The following is a 25,812-nucleotide window of genomic DNA, read 5'->3' on the forward strand; positions in this document are numbered from 1 at the left end:
GAGGGAGACAAACCATAAAAGACTCTTATTAATCATCGGAAACAAACTGAGGGTTGCTGGAGTGGGGGAGGGGGAGGGGTGGAGTAACTGGGCGATGGACATTGAGGGCACGTGATGTAATGAGCACTGGGTGTTACATAAGACTGATGAATCACTGACCTCTACCTCTGAAACCAGTTATATGTTAATTAATTGAATTTAAATACAATTAAAAACAAATGATAAAACTTAAAAACTTTAAAAAGTCTTAAAAATGAAAAAAAGAAACCAAAGAGATGAAAAACCACAGCCTGGGAGAAAATAATTGCAAGTCATGTATCTGATAAGGGTTTTGCATCCAGGGTATATAGTGATCTCTTGTAACTCCGTACGAAGAAAACTACCCCCATGTAAAAATGGGCAAAGATATGAATAGACATTTCACCAAGGAAGATACACAAATACCAAATAAGCACAAGAAAAGATGCTTAGCCCTATCAGCCATAGGGAAATGCAACTAAAACCATCTTCAAAGGGATGAGCACTGGGTGTTATACTCTATGTTGGCAAATTAAATTTTTTTAGAAAGGTTAAACAGATAAATAAAACCACCTTGAGATACCTCTATATCCCAGCCAAAATGGCTATCATATATATATATATATATATGGACATGACAGGACGCCTGGATGGCTTAGTTGGTTGAGCATCTGATCTTGATTGTGGCTCAGGTCTTAATATCAAGGTCTGGGATTCAGCCCCGTGTGTGGGGGGGTCCTGCAACATTAAGCCGCCTGTAGAGGTCAGAATGGTGATCTCCTGTTTTCTCCCTCCGGTTTATACATTTCACTGTCCCAGTCAACATCCCATGATGGTGTCCCATCACCTTGTTTGGTGCCAGAACAAAGCACAGTGCTGGGTGTCTAGGAAATGCTGTAGGTTTGCTGAAGTAAGCCGGTGGGCCGTCTACCATACAGGGGACTCTTAATGTTACCACCACCTAAATCATAAGCAGCCAAATGTGGTTTCCTTTCTGGTCAGTTCTACTAGACTGTCACTTTGCACTGGACATGGGCAACAGAAGAGGAACAGGAAGAAGGAAGGTAACAAAAGATTACTCATCAGATTCCTCTATGCTGGACACAAATCATGGTACATTTGTACGAATTTTTTACGTAATCCTTAAAACAACCCTAAGAACTAGGAATGGTGGCATCCATTTTAGAGTCATGCAAAATGAAAACTGGGGTGGGCAGGGAATAACCAAACCAATGCCATTCAGCACCCATCAGCTTAAAGCTCTACTGGGGCCCAGATCAGAGATCCACAAAACTAAATGTGTAATTATAAACTGTGGAAAATATAAAAATGAAGTACTCTTTCTATTAAGAGGACATCACCTTTCAACAAACACAGAACTATGTATCCCAGCCCTGAAGATGTCGCTGCAGATGTCGATGGTGGAATATACACAATATGCAATGCTGACACATCCGTGGTCATTTTGTAAACACTAGCTAGAACGAATGATTCTTCTCCAAAGAGAAAATAGCACAACAAAGTCAAAATGTGATTTGTTTCCATTTTATTTTCCTATCTCAATTTCAGTAAAAGATTCAGAGAACTTATTGATGCAAATAATAAGCTATCTCCCACCCATATACAGTACATGTCCACTGTTCCTACTTGTTTTTTCACTGAACAAGGTGATAGTCTTTGTTCAAACCAAAGTACCAAGGAAGAGACATTATAAATAAAGCAAAAAGTGTGGTCTTTTTATTCACAGACAGTAAATGTGTATGTAACCACCACAAAGGGAAAAGCACTGAGGAAACATTTGCATCCCACAGGTTAAAAAGTCAAGCAATTAGTACGAGTACCTCCAAAAATAGCAAATTTGGAATTAGCCATTACTGTGAAGGAAGTCCCCAGTCTTTTATTTTTCTGCCACCACATTCCCACTCTGGAATTTAAGCTCTCTTCACAGTGCAAATATAAAAATGATCGAAATCAGGGTTTCATGGCAATCTTTTGCTAAAATATATTCTATTTTAATATACATGCTATAAAAGTACACTAAAAAGTCAATCGTTAGAGCTCTGTTAAAATTAAGAATTTACTTTTTTACATACAGAATAATGTACACCCACCTCTAAAAGTATATTTGAGGAAAGCTATTTACTGTGACCCCAAATATTTCTAGCTTCATATTTTGTTTATAATATTATTGATTTTATAATACACGTATTCAGTAATGCTTTCTTGTAATTCTGTATTGCAGTGCCTCACCAATTACTTTAAAGAAAAATTGGGGAGGGAACCGTGTATCTCCATGCAGTTCTTACTGTATAAATCACCCAAGTTTTTATTGTAAGTTCTTGTGACAGGTTTTCCATTTTATTTTTTATCCTCTGCTAATCTAAATTCTTTTATGGTAACATTTGGAGCTTTTAATGCGGCAAATATAAGTGAGAGATGCTGCAAATTAAACCTGTAGGTAGCCTGACTTTAAGAGGAATAATTCCCTCCTGCAATAACATTTCCAGTGCCAATTCTACGTTTTTACGGGACGGATGGTCTGAAATAACGCTGACTGAACACATCCAGTGCAGACGAACTGACTGTGTGCATGCCAAACCAAGAAAGCAGACTCCTGGTATTGAGTTCAACTATATCTACGAATCATGTAGTGCGCATGATGAAGCTGCTAGTTAGATTTAGATCCATGGATCTCAGGCAGATCTGTGATCTTTTATTTCACGTATAGAACGGAAATATAAAATAACTGGAATTTGTTTCTGATTTAAACAAAAATATTTACTCTTCTCATTAGCAAAACATTCTTTGAAATATATCAATTTCTCCTCTCTGAAGAGCCAAGGAGCACTAGGCAATTTTCTGAAGGTTTAGTGCCACCTGTTCACTACAATAAATACGGTTGTAGAGGGCACACAGCAACTACAGCTTATTTACATTCACTGATGAGAATAAATTTCTTATCCGGTTACAGTGTCCTGTCCAACAAAGGAAAGGTTTGGCATTCGTGTGCTTTTTGTTCTTGATGAGAGTCACTTCTGCTTGATTTTCATTCTTGGAAGAAAAAAATCATCAGCTGATGTCCTCAGATTTAATGACATGATGTGAAAGAGGAACGGAGCAAGGATGAACTGTTACCATGGAGTTAGTCCCGGCTTGAATCTCTTCTCCCCAGGTGGGTGTCCTGTGGGTGGCACAGGGGCAGCCCCCAGGGCACTGGCAGGAAGGCCCCCAGGACACAGGCATGCAGAGCCTCATCCGGGGACGGGCCACTCTTGCTCAGCGAAGCACCCCCTGCTCTGCTTCAGCCACCACCCCTACTCGCTACCCTATATATTGATCTTATGTGCTTGAGGCCACAGAACTGATAGAAACCGGCTAACTGGGAAAAAAGGAAAAGGAGAGAATTCGACCAAGAGGTGGCCCGGGTCCCACACCATTGTCTTACGCTGCCTTCTGAACTGTCGTCATCTGTGGAGATAATCTGTGGAGGATGTGTACATTATGTTCTTCATAGCAGAATTCTCCTTTGTTTCTCTTGAAAATTTTTTTTGCTAGTGTCATGTTTTTCCAAACAATTTTATCAGGATTAGAGTTTGATGTCTGCTCTTTTTGAACCTACCTAAAAGTGGAATGTTTTTCCCAGGCAAATAATTACTTACTTCTTTGAAAATTGAACAAGTTTTTTTTTTTTTTTTTTTTTTTTTGGATCCAACTTAGCCCTTCAGAAAGGACTTCAGACTAAGAGGAGGAAGTGCAGGAGAACTAACATCCTATTGTGCCTCACATAAAACATTTTGTTAAAATCAAGAGCAGCTCCAAATACAAAAGTAAATATTTGTGCAAAGGGCACAATGCCAGATCTGATCTTAAGACATCCTCAATTTACTCTTTTTCTGTTTGACTCTTTAAAATACAAGTCTTTTTACATTATGAAACCTACCAAGTCAGGGGAAGGAAGTTAACATCAGAAAATACACTTTAGAAAAAGTACAGGATCTTTTGCTGATAATTTGCTACTTATTTCATAACTAAGATCAAGTAAGTGCTAAATATTCACAGTAATTTCGAGAAGGAACATTTGTGTCTGTAAAACTTCAATCTATTGCATTTTCAACCAGTTTTCTGTACAATCACAAAATTTTATCTGCCAGTGCTTTTCTGTAGAATTCCTTATTGTCAGTCCTCCCCTTTCTGGATCCAGCTATACCTTCAAGGTGGGCTGTAGGATTCCTTTCTCAATCAGATGAGTCTTCAGGGTTTTATAAATATTCAACTGCTGTTCTGGTTGAAGCACCAACAGCTGCTGTAGCACTTTGCTGGGATTTGGACCCCTGATAACAAAGCAGAAAAGGCCAAGTTCATGCTATTTTAAGAGAGCTAAGGGAAGCATATTCCCCCAATTGAAAGTAAACCATACACTTAAGTGTAGAGTAACAATCTTTACTTGATCAGCTCACTTTAGTGCCCAACATTAATGTCAGAGGGAGAAAAAGACCCAGAAATATTCTGCACTGAGAGGCATATGGTCTAGATTTGGGAAGAATGCACAAACACAAACCCCAGGAACAACACAAGGCAATCTAGGGGGTGCAAATCTAAGTTCTACAAAGCTTCTCAAAGAACAACCTGAGTTAAGGTGGAGACAGGACAAGACACAAAAATTAACCTGTAAGGGAAGGAGCAAAAATCCTGGTTGATGGAGATAAGCCAAAAGAGAACATGAAAATATACTTTAAGTTTTTAGCTTCAAAGAAACTCCAAGAAATGCCCCTGGGTATTACCAACGTTCAAGGGAAGAGGACACAAAGGTGCTGATCTAGCACTGGAGCCCCTACTCAGGGCCTACAGATTTGTCCAAAAAAAAAGTCTTAGGTGAACCCCAATATAGGAAACATCCTCCTCCTTTCTAGCTGATGGGAGGAGGAGGAGGCAGGCAGCCTGCCCCTTGCAGGCCCAGTAGTGAGGCAACGAGGCCAGGCAGAACTGAAGCCACAAGGCAGTGATGTGGTGAGCTCCCCCTCCTCTCTAAGGGACATCTCAATGGCCAGCGTGGGTGGGGGGGAGGGGGGCTCCTCCGCAGCTCCCCCAGCATCCCTGCTCCAGGCCTCCTCTTCCCACCCTTCAATGCTGCACTGGGACTCAGGAAAGGTCCTAACCAGGACTCTTACCCTTTCCCTGCTCTGACACTTTGACAGTCAGGGGTTCCTAACTTTCCATCCCCAGGACTCTAGAATTCAGGCCGTTTACACATGTGGGATCTTCTAGAGGGCTATTTTCTCAAATTCAGAATGAACCTAATTCAGATTTTAGTGTATACGTATTGTTCTCTGCAATTTCTACAGCCTATTTGAATGAGAAAAAGAGATTATGGTTAACTTTTTATAAAGAGAGATTAGTAAAATCCAATGGAAAAAAGCAAGACATAAATGATATACGGAGAATGGCACCTAATTCTGAGAAAGACATTTACACAGGGTAACTAAATTTATGATCTACAAATCACAACTTTGAACTGAACTTGTTCAGTTCAAATGGAATTCCAGGAAATAAAAAACCCAGCAACAAAAGGAATGTCTGCTATATAGGGATATCACAACAAAAGCATTATTTAAAAAACTGCACCCCCCAAAACAAAATTTCACAATAGCACAGATTAGCCCTTCTTGCACGTGGCTCAACTCATTTGCCAAAAGTGTGGCCATATGTCTCTCACAGCCAATATCTATTTAAGTCAGGGCATAGCTTGTCTTCCATGTCTTCAAGAGATTCAGCAACTTCATAACAAACCCAGAGTAGGGACCCACAGGGAAAAGGAAGAGTACTATAGCAAGTTCAGCTAAATGCAAAATTATGTCAGCAGGTGCTCCCAGCTAGATGCACCCTGGCACTAGCCCTGTATTTCTAATAGTCTAAATATTTGCTTTCAAATGGTGGACAGCATGGCTCAGCATGACTTTCCTCTGCTGAGAGAATTGCTGGATAAAAAAAATGTGAGTTAATGCCCTAAAAGCTGCCACCATCTGAAAACAGAGTTCCAAGGATTTTAAGCATTAATGACTAATACTCAGATATATCGGTAAATGAATCATATAAATAGATTAAACACTCCAATTTAAAAAAAAACAAAGGTTGGGTATGCCTGAGTGGCTCAGTTGGTTAAGCATCTGCTTTTAGCTCAGGTCATGATCTCAGGGTCCCGGGATTGAGCCCCGTGACAGGCTCCCTGCTCAGTGGAGAGCCTGCTTCTCCCTCTCTCTCTGCCTCTCCCCAAAACTGTGCTCTCTCTTGCTGTATCTCAAATAAATAAATAAAATCTTTTTTTTTTTTTTTTAAAAAAAAAAGGTGATCATCTGGGTTACCAAAAAAATAAAAAAATAAAAAAAACTAAAACCAAGGTACATGCTTGTTAGAGGACAAAAAGGATAAAGAAATGCTAAAAATAAAAGGATCAACAAAGAAACATTATATAAATACTAACAACACTATATAAATACCAAAAGAAGGCTGATGCCATTCTTCTAATATCCAAAAAGACAGGCTTTGAGCAAGTAATATATCAAGATGGATGTCATTTAATGACATTAGGAGCAAGTCAATAGGGAGATATGACACTCTAAATTTGCATGCACCTAAAACCACCTCAAAATACATAAAGCAAAAACTGGCAGACTAAGAATAGATAAATTTACAATCACAGTGAGAGAGGGGCACCTGGGTGGTTCAGTTGGTTGAGCATCCAACTCTTGATTTCAGCTCAGGTCATGATCTCACGGGTTGCGAGGTTGGCCTGCATTGGGCTTCTCACTGGGTGTGGAACCTGCTTGGGATTCTTTCTCTCCCTCTGCCCCTCCCTTCTTGTGTGCTTTCATGTGTGCTTGCTCTCTCTCTCTCTCTCTCTCAAAAATAAAATAAAATAAAATAAAATAAAATAAATAAAATAAAATAAAATAAAATAACCAATCATGGTGGGGGATTTTGACAAAGCTCTCTTCCTGAAATAATGAAAAAATGGATAAAACAAAGCAAACAATCAGTCAACCTTACATCCCTAACCGGCAGAAAGCACACTTGTTCCATGGGTATATGAACATATACCTGAACAGATAATATGCGGGGGCACAAAACAAGTCTCCATATATATTAAAAACTGAAATAATAAAGAGTATGTTTTCTGACCACAGTGGAATGAAGGCAAAAGTCAATAAAGGAAAGAGAATAAGAAAATCTGCATTTGTTTGGAAAGCAATCAATACACATCTAAATAATCCATATGTTAAAGAAGATACCATACTGGAAATGAGGAAATATTTTTAACTGATAATGAAAAGGCAAACATAACATGTAAGATGAGAATAAGGTAGTACTTAAGAGGGATGTCTCTATTAGATGAATCTATTATACAAGAAGGCTGATGATCAAAATCTAAGCTTTATCTCAAGAAACTCAAAAAGCAACAGCAAATCGCGTCTAAAGAAAGATGAAGGAACGAAAGATGCAAGTGGACATCAATGAAACAGAAAGTTAACAAAGCCAGAATTTGATTCTTTGACAAGATTAGTGAAATAAACTCCTAACAAGACTGCTCAAGAAAAACAAAAATTAATTCAAAATTCCTACACTCCTCTGGGTATATATTTAAAATATGTGTTTAGGGGTCTACAAATATGAGTTTCATTCCAAATACTTTATGAAGGAAATACATATTTTCTGTGGTCAAGCACTTAGTAGAGACCATGGAAAATAAAGTGAATGTGTGGTCGTTGAGGTTTGCTTTCACACTCCAAACTAACATTTTAGGGCAGATCCAAAAGCTTAAGGTTTAACAACAAGAATAAGCCACCCTATATAAAAAAGCAACACCCCCTCCACTCACCCCACCTCTTCATCCCTCATACAACCATAATCTCCTGACTTGCTTTATTTTTCTCTGACACTTACCACCTCCTAACAAACTAGGTTTGTTTTCTATTTCTGCCCCTTCTCTCTCCAACTCCCCATTAAGAATGTAAGCTCTGAGGGCAGGGCTTTTGTTTGGTCCTTTGCTACATCCATGCCTAGAACATTCCCCAGCACATCACAGGCACTCAGCAATAACTGGTGGACTGGATCTTTTTACTTTGTGTTCACTATCATTGTAATACCACTGAAAATGAAAAATCTGATGTTTCAATCCATCCACATTACCCAGATTTTACCTTGGTCCTATTAAAGATCAGGACATATACTATTTAAGTTGTTCAAATGTGTGCAAAATAATTATGATTTAATTGTTTCTTCTTAATCATACCTCTCAGGGCTATAATGTGACACAAACTCCGGGGGCCACCATTCACTTTTTATATCATAAATTACCATTGACAGGAAAAGTAACTAGTTCAAATTAATGCCTATGGAAATGAGAACTCAAAGGAATCATCTAATAAAACCTTTTGTAAAAGATCTAAAAGTACCTTATAAAACTTGTGATGTACACATGCACAAAAGTCGCCATCAAATACTGACAATCAAATCTGTCCATTATCCCGCCATGTCCAGGAATGGTGTTTGCAAAATCCTTCAGAAACAAACAAACAAACATATGAGCAAATTTTCAAAAAATCACCTGCTATTAAACTCCTACCTGCAAATGCCTCTTTGGCATCATGGGGCTCTAAGGGAAATAACTTTACTACGGGATTTTTTCACTAACTACTAGAACATGTCTCACAAGTTAAAACCACATCTTTCAAATATGTACACACATTAGAATGATTCCCGAATTGACCAATAGCATTCAAGTAGTACTGATTATTAATTAAATCTAGCACTAACTTTTTTTACTTAATAAAGCTTTTTCTAAATCAAAAGTGCTATCGGCTATTAATCTAATACTGTAGCTTACTTTTCTGTGTAAGCAGAAATTATTTGAGGAGTTTTTAGTGTTGTTGATCAATGTACAACTAGTTCTAACTCGTGTTTATCCTAGTAGTTTCTACTCTGAAGTAAATATTTTGCTACTATAATAAGTATCCTTTAAGCATTGGGGTAAAAAGAAAATCAAAACAGATCTGGGACACATTAGTCCATTAAATGGCCAAACTGACGGAATGGTTAATAAGTCTCTTGAATGGACTCTATAGATATATCCACATGTCTGAGTGCTAAGGATATGGAAATGAAAGATTCTCTTCTGAGTTTACTCAGATGACCTAAAAACATCTAAATCCAACAGCTATTATGCCTTACTTTAGACATGCCAAATAATCTCATCACTCAAAAAGAAACCTTGCATCAGAGACCACTAAAGAAAATACCATTGTAAATGTAACATTTTCCTGTTTTAAAACAATTACTGAAAAATTCTCTACTTTTTGCCAACACATTTTCTTCCTTCCCTTCCCTACTATCTGAAGGAATAAGAGGGCCACAGTAACTCAATGCCGTTCTGCTCTTTGAGGCCTTTTCAGGACACTTTTCATGCACAGCTCTTGCTGTGGTTCGCTGTGGACATGTGTTATCTCCCCTAGTAGGTGGTGAGCATCTGAAGAACAGAGACAGTATCCTATACACTTCCGCATACTGCATTCCACCTAATACACTATCATCCCCATTTTAAGCACTCACTGAGTTAGTTTTTCTATTTCTCTGGCTTCTGTGGCCCTGTGTAATCTGTCCCCACCAATTTCTGCACTCTGATCACCTACTCTCTACTGCAGCCACACTGTTCTCACTCCCCTTCAAACAAGCTAAGTTCCTCCTCTCCTTTGCACTCGCTGGAACTCTCTTCTTTAGATTTCTCTACAGGACTCATTCTCCTTTCTTTCTCAGACCCCTGCTCAAATGGCACCTCCTCCAGAGAGGTCTGCTCTGTCCACCCCACCTTCAGCAGCCACTCTCCCAATGGCATAACATTCAGTCTTAGTGAAGGCATGTGAGGATAGCTGAGATAATAGGGCAAATATATGTGAGAATCCAAATTAAATTAAATATAGGGATAATTTTAAGTATCTGGAACAGGGATCAGCAAACTATGTCCCATAATCCACGTTTCACCCACTGACTCTTTTAGTACAGAAAATTTTATTAAAACCCAGTCATGTCCATTCATTGACATATTGCCCGCAGGGCTTCTGCACTACAGAGGCAGAGTTTAGAGTTGAGTAGTTGCAATATGATTAATAAATGTATGATTTCTCCCTTTACAGAAAGAATTAACTGGCCCCAGATCTAGTAAGAATGGATGATTATATCCAAACGCTCTTCTGCTTGTCTCTTCAAATGAGACTATGGCACAACACATAAACTTATTCATAGCTGGATTTTTAGATGAGCACTTGAGGACCAAGATTCCGTGTTTGTCCCAACATTAAGTGACACATGCCATTTCTATAAATGAGGCTGACATAACACTTTGAAACGTATTAACGTAGCATGACCAAAATTTACAAGATGGAATACACTCAAATTAGCCAGGAAGCATTTCTGTGAGGCTAAAACAAATAGTACGTATAAGTTTTTGCCCATAGACTTAAAGTGGGAGACCAAGAGAGAAACAAATTACAACTATATCACATTCCCTAATGATATTCTCTAATAATGTAACAGATTCTAAACACACACCTTGATTTTAAAAGCTCTTTTGAATCCACTGGCAAAGAAGCCTCCAAAAGGACCAATCAAAGATGCAAATGTTGAAAGAGCAATGCTATGTATCTGGAAAGGATACAAGCTCACTGTTTCCTAAAGAGAAAATAAAGAAAAAGGGTTTTAAGTGCATTAAAATTATATCTGAGCATGCCACCTAAACTAAAAATGGTATAAATATTAAGTCAAATCATTATACCACATTTTTGTTAACTTCATAAATTTTCAGGATCATGGGAGAAAAGTATGTGTAAGCTCTCATTTTCAACCTCTACTTAGCCAGCACTCTCCATTCCCTCTCTAAGCATACTGACAGCACCTGGCACAGTGAAATCTTGCAGTTGACAGGATACTCAAGTTCATCTAGAAACTTCTACAACACTTGAGTGGTAGGATTACTAAGAATTGGTTAATTTCTGACTTTATTTCTTACCAGTAGAACTTTATATATTTTAATTTTGTATTTTATTTCACTTTTATATGACAAAATGAGGGAAAAGTTTGTCATTAAGTTGATTTTAAAAAGACCACCAAATTGAGCATCAGCAAGACAGTCATAAAAGATTCAGGGAGGAGATAATAAAAACAGAAGAATTCTGCAGGCAAATTATTTTGTAAATTCTTGGTTCTTGCTCCACTTTAAATAAACTGAAACTACAAATTGTAGACAGTGCATAAATAGGTATGGCTTAAAAAAGATCATTCAGAACACCAATCTCTGGATCTGTTCTCAAAGCAAAGGCCTTGTCCCTCATCAAAGATTGATATCATCAAAAAGTTTTGTAGCAGGTTAGATGGCTAGGACATTGGAAAAAATTCTTGGATTCAATGTATTATGCACTCAAGGAGAGAAATAATTTGTTGGTCAACATGCTCCTCAGAAATTATGGACTTTAGTTTAAAATATTTCAGATACGCACACATACACAACACACACACACACACACACACACACACACACACAGAGCTGTTTGATCCTTACTTTAACCAAGCACCCACCAGTCCTGATGGCACAGATCAGCAGGGTTCTATTGGGCAGCATGTCAACATTCTTCAGTGAGAGACCTCAGCAACTGCCTTTAAATGACAACAGTGTGCTTCTCAAAGGGAAACGGTTTTTTAGAAGCCAGAGCTTTCTGCACTAGTAAGGGTCCCCTAAAAATCAAGGAATCCTTGAGCTATTGAATTTTACTTAAGCTTCAAATTGAGTCAGTTCCTACCAGTTACAAGTGAAGCTCACTGTAACCCATTTGATTTGTAGAAACCTAAGGAATCCTGAAAAATGTTTTCAAAACAAATATAAGATAAATTACTATCAGTAATCATTCAAATCATTAGGTAAGTAAATTCCTAATAGACAAGTGGTTTGTGACAGTAATATTCATTTTATGTTCAAGAAAGGGGAATCACAAGGGGATAGAAAAGATTATTGATGCCAAGTAGACAGTGATACCACTTCTGTATCATAGAGTTAAAGATTCTATAAAAACTGATTTCTTGGAAAAAGTTTAGTCCTATTTTTAAATGAACCTTTATCTTTGGGATACAAGATCCTCAACTATGTTTATCTTACCCGTCTCAACACTGCCTTTAGAAAGGGAGGAAGTGAATAACTCTGAAGCTGGAAAAGTTCTGAGGGTTCACATTCTGTAACAAAGGAGTTTACATCACTTCGGTATTCCACTGGGCAGACAAAGTATTGGTATTTGGATAACATGTAGGCAGCCTGAATAACAAAGTAAGAGTCCATGAAACATTGAATTAAAAAAAATATATATATATATAAAATATCTATCCATCTTTTTTCATTAGGCTCCAAAAATTAAACTTCCTAACAGTCATTTTTTTGTATACTCATCTTATATCCAGCCACTTTATTGTCCTTTGATTCTCACAAAAACTCTTTAAATAAAAACCTAAATTTCATAACTGTACACTAATTTTTTTTTAATTTCTTTTTTTTTTTTAATTTTCATTTATTTATGATAGTCACACACACAGAGAGAGAGGCAGAGACACAGGCAGAGGGAGAAGCAGGCTCCATGCACCGGGAGCCCGACGTGGGATTCGATTCCCGGGTCCCCAGCATCGCGCCCTGGGCCAAAGGCAGGTGCTAAACCGCTGCGCCACCCAGGGATCCCTGTACACTAATTTTTAAAACATTAACAATACCCATTATGCATGGCTAAAAGTAAATGTCCACTATTTTTAACAAACTTTTCCTGTAAGTTGGCATCCTTGATATCATCCACATATCCACATACTGTGGCATCCACAGTAGCATCCAAAAAGCCAATTAGCTGGCACTCATTAAGGAGGCAGAGTTCTTCAACATCATTTGTCTTCTATACTTCACTCAAAGCCACTACTTGTCCAAACACCTGTGTCCCCCTTTAGGCAGAATAGCTATTAGAAACTACCAAAGCACAACACCACAGCAGTGGTCCCGAGCCTGGGTATATATTAGAATCAACCGGGGGAATTAACTGACTTGGGAGGAGGCTGGAACATAGATTTTGTATAAGATCCCCAGGTAATTCTGATAAGAGGCCACATCAAAGCTACTGGGGTACAGAATTGGTTCTGTTTAGTGGGTTTCAATAAATACATTATTAGCATTTTGTGGTTCAGTTTTTTTGGTTTAGAATATCCTAATAAACTTCCCATCATTTTTCAAAATATAAATAAAATAAAAACTTCAGTAAAACTCACAACAAATCCAAATACGACTGTGGAAAAGAAACCGCCAATGAATCCTTCCCAAGTCTTTTTAGGAGACAGCTAAAAAAAAGGCCAAATAAATTAAAAAGAGTTACTGCATTCACAAAACACACAAATACATATGCAAACTCTCTTCAATGAAGTCCCACAATACCTTATACATCTCTTCTTACATTTTGCTTATTGGAATGGCTTTGCGACCCTTTTTCCTTCATTCCATGATCCTAATTTATTTGTGCAAATTTCTTTAATAATATCTAACATATTAGACCCTCAAACAATTGAAATACTGTGAATTTATGTTTGTTTCTATATAACTTCCACTTATTTTTTCTCTCTCAAAGAACTATAATCTCTAGATTGAAATCATCGTCCCATGACTTTTATGCTTACATAAACCCCCACAATAGTGTAGTTCTCGCAATAAGGATGAGGCGTACTCATTCCAAGTACATATGGTCTGTATTGACCTACTACTGACAAAAAATAGAATGAGTATAACAAAACACAGACATTGCAGCGCACCAGATTTTCATATGTTCCCAAAAATGCCATGCATACAACAGACCTCTTTCTGAAATGGCAAAACACTCCAGATACAGTATTTGCTCCACAAGTATTCACATATCCTTCTCCCTTTGGTCACAATCTATGTCTGTCTCCATGAAGAAAGGAACATGTTGTGCTTCTAAGAATAGATACTGTTTCAGATTCCGGCTATTGTTTCTCAGTCAATGGGGCATTCAGGCAGAGAAATCTGGAGGAAAGTTTGGAAATCAGTGATGCAGGGGCAGGAGGGAAAGATTTGGGAATGGACAGCACTAACTGCCTGAGGTGCCCTGTAGGTAAGGCCTGATAAACAGGGATCTGGTCTTCAGGAGATCATGGATGACCTCTGTGAGGATCCTTTCAGTGGATGGGTGGGGACAGAAGCCACATAAATATCAGACAGAAGTTTCTGCAGACAGAAACAGGTGACAGGCTAACCTACCTGATCTCTTTATAGACCTCTTGTCCTAATGATGTTCATAAAGTCCAAAGCTAAAAGTGTTGATACAGTTTCTTGACAAATCTGAGAACAATTCTGCCACAGAGAAGAGACTGATATACACTATTTCCTAGGATAATTCAATATTACTGTCATGGAGTAGGAGCTGAATCAAATTAAAAAGTGCCTGTTGATTATTTTAAAGGTGACTTATCAGTAGCCTGGGTGGCTCAGTCAGTTGGACAGCTCACTCTTGACTTTGGCATAGTTCATGATCTCAGGGTCCTGGGACTGAGCCCTGTGTCAGGCTCTGCACTCAGCAAGGAAGTCTGCTTGGGGATTCTCTCTCCCTTTCATTCCTTCCCTCCCCACAACTTGTATTCTAACAAATAAATCTTAAAAAAAAAAAAAAGATAACCTATCAATTAAATTGATCTATATCAAACTGATTTAGGGGTTAACTTGTTTAATTACATATGGGTATATTATACAACTAATGTAGCCTGGTAAATTCACTAGAAATCTATGTTAAAAATCAGACAGTAACATTCTTCTACAACCATAACAGCCTCTCTGAAGGCTTCCTAAGCCAAAAACTTCTCATCTGGTATAGATGCCTTGAATATTTAATCACTTCTCTTATGCTGAAGCAGCTTTAGAAAGAAATGTTAAATATATATATTTGCTTTGCTTGCTTGCCAGTATCCCTACAGCTCAGCCCAATGCTGTATGCTGGACTCCTATGTGGGGAACAATTTATGGAAGATTTTTTTTTTGAAGTATAAGCAGCCCATGCTTTTCTCTGGAAACACTTAAGCTCCTCTTGCATCATTCTGATCAAACAGGTTTTGTATCTGTACAGCTGTCTCAGTCTCTCCAAACTGCCTTCATAGAGTAACATCAAAATAGCCAATTAACATATTTGTGGGAATATTACTAAATATTTTGCCCAATACATGAATGGAATGAAGCATATCTAAAGCCCCAACATGAAAAGTTTGTTTAAAAGTAATTAGTTCTAGTAAAAGTTCTGTTTTTCTACAAGGACTTAGTTTCCCCAAAATGAGAATTGTGTAACTTACTTCTTTCTTTGCCTCCACTGACTGTAAGTAGAACCAAATCTAAGGCAAAACGACAAAATCTGCTCGTGTCTCTTTCCCTTATCTTAACATTTACTTATTACTGCATTATCAGTATTTTATTTTAGGGCCTCAGGGTTTTGTTTTGTTTTTTAAATGAGTTTGGGTGTAAAGTTTACAAATAGACATGAATATGTGAAGATGGTTAAGTGTAGAGAGACTTTCAAAAAATTTGGTAAAAGAGGTGACAGATGAGATGGCTTGAGGGGAGAACAGAGTCTAGTAAAGGCTTGTTTGTAGGGTTGCTGGAGAATGGAAGAAAGAAAAAATGCACTGTAGCTAATGGAAAGGCACCAGCAGAAAGGTGAATCGAGCCTTCACAAGATGGAGGATAACTGATGGAGCCAGGTCCTTCTTGAGGAGCCAACAGAGTATCTCGTGAAGGCTCTAGATGGAATCATTGGGAAATATGGCTCACTGCCCCTACACTGTAGTTGTTAAATACAGTTAAGCAAAATCAAAGCACCTCAGAAATAAAATGTGCGACAGCACCAAGTTGTTGGAAATTTTCTCCAGTGGCTCATCTTTAAGGTTATGGTAATGACCTGCTTGTGATGTTGTTCCATTACCTTAATTAATGGAGTCCTCCCAAAAAAAAATCCAAAAAGGTAAGCAGTTATGTCATTGCAAATAACACTTGATATTGGAACAAGGAACCTTAAAAAAAAAATCAGAAAAAAAGTCCATATGATTAAGTGGCAAACGTTTATACAGGTTATGACTCATAATGAACCAATGCAATAACCCTTTGGATTACACTGCAGCTTCATCCAGAACATAACATTTGCCAAAACATTAGTAGAAACGATGTATATCAAGTAAAATTGCCCAGATCTGCTTAATGCAATTCAGCAGAGCAAAATCTATAAATAAACTAACATGCCAGGAGAATATTCCTAAGGAAAATATTAATCAATTTAATTTTAATATTAAGCAATCTATTTCTACAGCTATAGACTTTCAAATTTCAGTTTTGTGAAGAATACGTTATAATAGTACAAAGAATAAAAAAGAAAGAAGTATTTCAAAATGGAAACAAGGCATTTGTTTAGACACAATATAATTTCATAAATTTATACCAAGCTCTTAGCACAATTTCTTGTTCAGGAATAACTATGAATTTTAATTCTACCTTAGTCTATAGTTACATTAAACCCTACTAATTGTACAGAACCTACTAATTTCAGTAACTGCCCCATATCAATTGAAAGTTTGCATATGGAAGACAATCTTAAAATGATTCTGATTGTTTTATGTACATACACCTTGGTATAAAAACAAAATAAAACATGAAGCTGTGAGGAGGGGTTTTATCTTGATAAAACCTAACAACTGTAAGAGATTTTAATTAATGGGTTTAGAAAGAATATGGGTATAATATGTCAGATTTCTTAAATTGTTTTTCTTCACTCTGATTTTTAACTAATAATTTTTATAATTTTAAAACTAACAAAAATGCTTTCTGAACCTGCAAGGCGCTGCTACATAGCAAGTAACTCCATCTGAAATCTGGATACCCACTGCTACATAAAGGCAGTGTAGAACCTACCCAACTTTCACCCAGAGAAAATACATTGCCAGCACACTCTTTGCTGACAAGCCAACTTTTGTGTTCTTTTTGCATTCCACAAAAATAATATATTCTTTTTAAAGTCTGGGTATGCTTTGTAAAAAGCCACACTAAGGTGTAGTAACACCTGAAAATATACTTAATTTTTGGAGCTTTCACAAGGACTTCCTGGATTTTATTTGGAACCCCAAAAAGAAGGGTTTTCAGGTTAACAAAGTATTTGTCTTCAGTTGTCAAATAGTAAGAAAAACTCAGTAAGATATTTTAGTGACATAGAGCAGCAACAACAAAGAGTACATTTTAGTAGCAATCTACAAGACACTGTCCAAGGGAAAGAGCTTTAAAAAGGCTAGGACATAAATACAAAGCAGCATAATACTGTCCCCTTACCATATCATGCCTTCAAACAGATTTTGGATGACAAGATGTGACTGAGTAACTGTTATCAGTAAAGTGACATGAGTCCATGCGAACTGTTAATAGCCCAACAACACAACAATTAGTGAATACAACTGATCAGTGCAGCCCTGGAGCAATAGCAATTTTGAAACACAAATTTCTAGCATGATTTCTGGTCAAATTTTGTATGATAGGGTTGTACAAAATAAATGCTGTTAGTAAATTATATTCATTTTGGTGCCTACTGGAACCTTAAAACCATGAAGACATTTAACAAAGTAATCTTAATTTATACACAAATGGAATGCTCAAAATACTGAGAAACACCACTGGATTTAAAAACGCATACAAAATATACAATAATCTCAAATCATTAGATTAAAATGATAATGAGAAATTTATGGTGGTGTTACAGCATTTAGAGAGGAACATTTTACTCTGGCTGCATTCTGCATTAAAATTGCTAAAAGCTATTCTTTCAGAGTTCATTATGGTAACTTTTTCCCATAAAGAGTTATTAATGACTTCAAATAATTCAAACCAGCAGGGACCAATTACTCTTAAATGCCAGCTTTTCATACTTGAAAGTTGTCTTCACAGTACTGTTCAATGATGGCGTTCAACTTCAGTTTCAAACTTGTGGATTTCATCAAGCCCATCTAGCCTAAGAGATGCCACTTTAGTAATTTTTCGCATCACCAGCATGAGTACAATATGAATGAAAAATCTGATGTTTCTAAATATTTGTCTCATAATTTTGACTAGAATTTAGGAAACGTTCAAAATTCTTACAATTTTTGATTTATTCATAATTAACCTATTCCAATTTTGTCAAATAATATATTAGCTGTTTTGTTTTATTTTTATCTGCATAAAAGATCCAATTTTTTTTATTCCAGTTGCTTCAAAATGCTTAAATGATTTTTTTCCAATAGGCACCATTTATATTTTCATAGGAGATACTATTATTTATAATTTGTCTTGATGGTTTCTAGATTTTCATGGATCATTTTACTCTCCTCTCAGGATCCCTAGAAATTAGAAATGTAAGAAATACTACAGTTACCCAGTGATGATGCTCAGCAGAATGTCTCAATGAAGAAAAGCAAAGCATAAAGAATAGGAAATATACCCAAATCCAGAACAAGCCTTACTAATACATGGATTCACAGATCTAAATGCTATATTTTCCATTTTGCAACCTTTTAATTAGCTATCTTTTAAGAAAATAAGAAAGTTCATCATACTCAGTTTGCATCAGTGATAAATTTCATAAGATACTAAACACAGTTCAATGATACACTGCATAAAATACCTTAGGGCAAAAAGAATTATGTAATTATCTGTGTGACTAACCATAGCTAGCAAGAAAATGTATGTTTTGTTCTATTTATGTGCAGGCTAAGAACAAATATAGTTACTTTCCATAAAAAAATATGGTAGATATTTTCCAGGCTTACTAACTATTCAGGAGACTATAAAAACACTTCAAATACTTGATTTTAATTTTACAGTCTTTGAAAATATTCAAAGAAAGAGTTGAGTTTTTAGGAAACTTTGAAACCAGTTAAAAATTTTAAATCTTCAAAAATTGTATAACTTAAATCCTTTATATTTACTAATCATCAAAAATTGAAATACCCCTCACATTTAGGCAAAACATCAACTAGCAGATTAGATCTTCTCACTATAGAAGAAAAAATAAAGGTAGGCGTTTTTATTATATATAGTTATGGTTAATACAAACCATATAAAACTGTAGACGATAATGTTTCTTCACCAAGCTCAGCACAAACATGCAGAAACCTGTTTGAGAACAAAAAACATGTGCTTGTTGTGCAATCTGTTACAAAATGTAAAATCCACTGAGCTCAAATAATCTGATTTTCTTATCACTTCAAAGTACACTATAGCATTTATTCATCAGCCACCTCTCCTACTCATAATAAGCATGTTAAATAAGTTTCTTGAGTAAAATGATCTTATATTCTCCAAAATGCCTAATATATTAGGCATATCCATGGTACGAATTCAACAAACATCGCCTTCATTAATTAAGTGAATTAGTCCCCTGCAAATATGTGGACATGGACAAACAGATTTTGAATTTCAGTTGAATGAAAGTTATTTGCTAAGAGAGAAACAGTTACCTACAAGGGAAAATCTATAAGATTCTCAGCTGATTTTTCAGCAGGAACTATGCAGGCCAGAATGGAGTGGCATGCCAGTGCTGAAAGGAAAAAAACCTACAACCAAGAATATTCTATCTGGCAAGGTTATCATTTAAATTTGAAGGAAGAATAAAGTATTTTCTAGACAAAAGATAAAGGAGTCTTACGAGAAGAGTTAAAGGGACTTCTTTAAGTAGAAAAGAAATGGCTATAAGTAGACATAATACAATTTTGAATAAAGAGATGTGGGACACCTGGGTGGCTCAGTCAGTTAAGCCTTGGACTCTTGATTTTGGCTCAGATCCTGATCTCAAGGTTGTGAGATTAAGACCTACATCAAGCTTCATGTTCCCAGCATGGAGCCTGCCTAAGATTCTCTCTCTCCTTCTCCCTCTGCCCTTCCCCCCACAAACACATGGGAGTGCTTTCTCTCTCAAATGAATAAATAAACCTTAAAAAAAAAAAGATGTAGAGGCATCCGGGTGGCTCAATGGGTTAAATGTTTGCCTTCAGCTCAGGTCATGATCTCAGGGTCCTGGGATGAAGCCCTATGTTGGGCTCCCTGCTCTGCTTCTTCCTCTCCTGCATTCATACTCTCACATGCACTCTCAAATAAATATTTTTTTGAAAAATTGTAAAATATGGTCACATATACATAAAACATGAAGGCAGGAATAAAGAAAGGGGGAGATAAGGAAAAGGAAATGGTATTTTTTCTTTTCCGTTTTTTTTTTTTTTTTTTTTTTTTTTTTTTTTTTTTTTTTTAGTAAGAATGTGTTTGATTTTAAATGACCACTAAATTGATGTAGACTGCTATTTACTTAGGATGTCATACATGAATCTCATGGTAACCACAAACCTAAAACCTATAATAGATACACAAAAAATAAAGAAAGCCAAACATAAGACCATAGAAACTCATCAATCACAAAGAAAGAGAGCAAGAGAAGGAACAGAGAAGAACTACAAAAAAACAAATAGAAAACAACAAAATGGCAGTATCTATCAATAATTATTTTTTTAATATTTTATTTATTTATTTGAGAGAGAGAGAGAGAGAGCAAGCACAAGCAGGAGGAGGGGCAAAGGGACAGGGAGACACAGACTCCCTGCTGAGCAGGGAGCCTGTGTGGGGCTCAATCCCAGGACCCCAGGACCATGACCTGAGCCAAAGGCAAATGCTTAACCAACTGAGCCACCCAGGCTCCCCTATCAATAATTACTTTAAATATAAAGGGCCTTAATGCTCCAATCGAAAGACACAGGATGGCAGAATGGATAAAGAAACAAGATCCATCTGTGTGCTGCTTACAAGAGACTCATCTCTGATCTAAAGACACATATGGACCAAAAGCAAAAAGATGACAATGCATTTACCATGGAAATGGAAGCGGGGGAAAAAGAGGCAGGGAAGCAATACTTATCTCAGACAAAGCAGACTTTAAAATAAACTGTACTGGACAAAGACGGGCATTACATAATGATAATGGGGTCAATCCAAAAAGAAGATAGAACAATTGTAAACATCTATACACTCAACACTGGAGTACCTAAATGCATAAAGCAAATATTAATGGGCATAAAAGGAAAAACTGATGGTAATACAATAATATTAGAGCACTTTAACATACCACTTACATCAATGGATAGATTATTCAGGCAGAAAATGAACAAAAGAAACAATGTCTTTGAATGATATATAGTACCAGATGAACATAACAGATATACACAGAACATTCCATCTAAAAACAGTAGAATAGGGGCAGCTGGGTAGCTCAGTTGGTTAAGCTTCTGCCTTCAGCTCAGGTCATGATACCAGGGTCCTAGGATCGAACCCTATGTCAAGCTCCCTGCTCAGTGGGGAGCCTGCTTCTCCCTCTCCCTCTGCCTCTCCCCCTGCTTGTGCTTGCTCTCTCTCTCTCTCTCCCCATTTCCTCCTATCAAATAAATAAATAAAATCTTTAAAAATAAAATAAGTAACAATAAAAATAAAATCAATAGAATAGGGGCACCTGGCTGGCTCAGTCAGTAGAGCATGTGACTTTTGATCTTAGGGTTATGAGTCTGAGCCTCACAATGTGTGTAGAGATTATAAATAAATAAGCTTTTAAAAATACATAAAACGGAATACACTATTTTCTTTTCAAGTGCACAAGGAAAACTCTCCAGAATAGATCACATATTGAGCCACACAACAAGCATCAATAAATTTAAGAAGAACAAAATCATACCATGCATCTTTTCTAATCACAGTGGTATGAAACTAGAAATTAATTACAAGGAAAAATATGGAAACAACACAAACATATGGAGGCTAAACAATATGATCCTAACAACTAATGGGCCAAAAGAAGTCAAAGAAATAATTTAAAAAATACATTGAGACAAATGAAAATGAAAACACAATGATCCAAAATCTTTGGAACACAGTGAAAGCATTTCTAAGAGGAAAATACAAAGTGATGTAGGCCTTCCTCAAAAAGGAAGAGCTCAAATAAATAACCTAACCTTACAACTAAAGGAATTAGAAAAAGAAAAGAGAGGCCCAAAGTCAGTAGAAAAAAAGGAAATAATAAAGATCAGAGCAGATATAAGTGACACAGAAACTAAAAAACACATTAGGAAAAAAATGAATGATACCAAGACCTGATTCTTTGAAAAGATAAACAAAATTGATAAACCTTTAGCCAGACTCATCAAGAAAAAAGACCTAAATAAATAAGATCAGAAACAAGACAGCAGTAATAACTAAAACCACAGAAATAAAAACGATTATAAGAGACTGCTATAAAAAAAAAAGACTGCTATGAAAATTTATATGCCAACAAATTGGACAATCTAGCAGAAACGGATAGATGAAATAGATAAATTTCTAGAAATATGCACTCTTCTAAAACTAAATCAGGAACAAACCGAAAATCTGAAGAAATTGATTACAAGGAAAGGAATTGAATCGCTAATCAAAAACCACCAAAATTAAAGTCTTGGACTAGATGGATTCCCAGGTGAATTCTACCAAACATTCAGAAAATAGTTAATCCCTATTCTCCTCAAACTGTTCCAAAAAAAATAAAAGAAAAACTTCCAAATATATTCTACAAAGCCAGCATTACCCTAATACTAAAGCCAGACAAAAATACCACACACACACACAAAAAAAATAGGCCAATATTCCTGAATATAGATGCAACAATCCTCAACAAAATATTAGGAAACCACATACAACAATACATTAAAAAGATCATTCAAGGATCAAGTGGAATTTATTCCAGAAATGCAAGCATAATTCAATATCCACAAATCAACCACTATGATACACCAGCATCAACAAAATGAAGTATAAAAATCATATGATCATCCCAAGATGATATTCATGATAAAAAAAACCCAACAACCTCTCAACAAAGTGGGGCTAGAGTATGTATGTATACACACACATACACACAAAACCCAAAGTGAATACCATACTCAATAGTGAGAAACTGAGAGCTTTCCCTCTAAGATCAAGAACAAGACAAGGATGTCCACTCTCCCTACTTTTATTCAACATAGTACTAGAAGTCTAAGCCACAGCAATCAGACAAGAAAAAGAAATAGGCATCCATATTGGTAAAAGTTAAACTGATGAGGACATGAGACATAGAAAATCCTAAATATACCAAAAAAAACTGACTATATGTAATAAATGAATTCAGTAAAGTTACAGGATACAAAATTAATACCTAGAAATCAGTAGTGTTTCTACACACTAATAATGAGGTAGCAGAAAGAAAAATTAAGAAAACAACACCATTTACAATTACACCAGAAAGAATAAAATAGCTAGGAATAAATTTAACCAAAAAGATAAAAGACCTGGACTCTGGAAACTCCAAAACATTAATGAAAAAACTTAAAGATAACACAAACAAATGGAAACATATTCTATTCTCATGGGTCATAATAATAGTGTTAAAATGTCCATATTACTCGAAGCAATCTACAGATTCAATGCAATTCCTATCAAACTACCCACAGCATTTTTCATGGAACTAGAACAAATAATACTAAAATTTGTATGGAATCTCAAAAGATCCAAAAAGCTGGAGATATCACACTTCTAGGATTCAAGATATATTACAAAACTATAATAATCAAAACACTGTGATACAGACACTAAAACTGACACATAGATCAATGGAACACAATAGAGACCCCTTAGATAAACCCATGATTGTACGGTCAATTAATCTATGACAAAGGAGGCAAGAATATAAAATAAGAAAAAGGTAGTCTCTTCAATAAATGGTGCTAGGAAAACTAGAAAACTACATGCAGAAGAAACTGAACCACTTCTTAACACCATACACAAAAATAAACTCAAAATGGACTTAAGACCTAAATGTGAGACTTGAAACCATAAAAATCCTAGAAGAGAGCACAGGTAGTAATTTCTCTGATATCAGCCACATCAACATTTTTCTAGATGGTATCTCCTAAAGCAAGGGAAACAAAAGCAAAAATAAACTACTGGGACTATCTCAAAATAAAAAGCTTTTACATAACAAAAGAAACCATCAACAAAACAAAAGGCAACCTACTAAATGGGAGAAGATATTTGCAAATGATATATCCAATAAAGGGTGAATATCCAAAGTACATAAAGAACTTCTATAACTCAACATCAAAAACACAAAGAATCTAATTTAAAAATGGGCAGAGGACCTGAATAGACATTTTTTCCAAAGAAGACACACAGATGGTAAACATGAAAAGATGCTCAACATCATTAACCATCAGGGAAATGGAAATCAAAACCACAATATCACCTCATACCCATTAGAATGGCCAAAAATTAAAAAGACAAGAAATAACAAGTGTTGGCAGGGATATGGAGAAAAAAGAACTCTCATACACTGTTGATGGGAATGTAAATTGTTACAACCACTGTGGAAAACAGTATGGAGGTTCCTCAAAAAATTAAAAATAGAAAAACCAGGGATCCCTGGGTGGTGCAGAGGTTTAGCGCCTGCCTTTGGCCCAGGGCGCGATCCTGGAGACCCGGGATCGAATCCCACGTCGGGCTCCCGGTGCATGGAGCCTGCTTCTCCCTCTGCCTCTGCCTATGTCTCTGCCTCTCTCTCTCTCTCTCTGTCTCTCTGTGACTATCATAAATAAATAAAAATTAAAAAAAAATAGAAAAACCATATGAATCAATAATTCCACTACTGGGTATTTATCCAAACAAAGACACTAATCTGAAAAGATACATGCACCCTATATTTATTGCAGCATTATTTACAATAGCCAAGATATGAAAGCAACCTAAGTGTCCACCAAGGGACAAACAGATTAGGAAGATGTAGTATATATATATAATGGAATATTATTTGAGAATAAAAAAAGAGGGGATCTTACCATTTACAACAACACCGATGGACCCAGAGTATTATGCTAAGTGAAATAGGTTAGATTGAGGAAGACAAATACTATATGATTTCACTCATATGTGGAATCTAAAAACAAAAAATCAGTAAATAAACAAAAAACAGAACCAGACCTAAAAATACAGAATAAATTGACAGTTGGCAGAAGGGAGATGGTGGGAGAATGGGCAAAATGGGTGAAGGGGAGTAGGAGATACAAGCTTTCAGTTACAGGATGAGTAAATCATAAAAAAGCATAAAAAATATAGTCACTGATATTGTAATAGCAATGCATGGGGATAGATGGTAGGTACACTTGTGGTAAGCATAGCATAATGTATAAACTTGTCAAATCATTATGTTGTACACCTGAAACTAATGTAATATTGTATCAACTAAACTAAAAAAAAATATCACTATGAAAAAAAACTTATTCGCTGTATCAATCCATTAAGTGTACATGTATAGAATGTTTCAATCTCTACAATAATAGGAAAATTAATAATAATTATATGGCAGCTAACATCTAGTGAACACTTATTGTGTTCCAGGCTCTTGTCTAAAACATTTTACAAATATTAACTTATTTAATGCTTCCAACATCCCCATAATGAACATATCTATTATTATCTCCATTTTACAGGTGAAGAAAAATGGACAAAGGACTTTATTAATTGACTGAAAATTACAGGGCTAGGAAACAGTTAGACCTTCAGATCCTATTGACTCTCAAGTGTCATGTAGTTCCATAAACCATTATCAGTAAGTTTCAGGTTAA

The 25,812-nt window shown here is 36.2% G+C and overlaps 1 protein-coding gene across 2 annotated transcripts in view; it reads right to left on the bottom strand.

The window, feature by feature from the left end:
- Positions 1 to 1,547: 1,547 nt before the first annotated feature.
- Positions 1,548 to 25,812, bottom strand: part of CDS1 (CDP-diacylglycerol synthase 1) — a 67,443-nt gene continuing 43,178 nt past the window's right edge. For both annotated transcript variants that reach the window (XM_038582238.1, XM_038582239.1), the window contains exons 6-13: positions 19,206 to 19,264; positions 17,450 to 17,532; positions 16,059 to 16,146; positions 13,354 to 13,422; positions 12,215 to 12,367; positions 10,618 to 10,737; positions 8,469 to 8,572; positions 1,548 to 4,349 (exon numbers count right to left, since the gene is read on the bottom strand). In XM_038582238.1, the coding sequence (XP_038438166.1) occupies positions 4,220 to 4,349; positions 8,469 to 8,572; positions 10,618 to 10,737; positions 12,215 to 12,367; positions 13,354 to 13,422; positions 16,059 to 16,146; positions 17,450 to 17,532; positions 19,206 to 19,264 (806 nt within the window). In that variant the 3' untranslated portion in view covers positions 1,548 to 4,219. The remainder of the gene's footprint in view (positions 4,350 to 8,468; positions 8,573 to 10,617; positions 10,738 to 12,214; positions 12,368 to 13,353; positions 13,423 to 16,058; positions 16,147 to 17,449; positions 17,533 to 19,205; positions 19,265 to 25,812) is intronic.

Source organism: Canis lupus, chromosome 32 (genome assembly GCF_011100685.1).
Source record: "Canis lupus familiaris isolate Mischka breed German Shepherd chromosome 32, alternate assembly UU_Cfam_GSD_1.0, whole genome shotgun sequence".
NCBI classification, from domain to species: domain Eukaryota; kingdom Metazoa; phylum Chordata; class Mammalia; order Carnivora; family Canidae; genus Canis; species Canis lupus.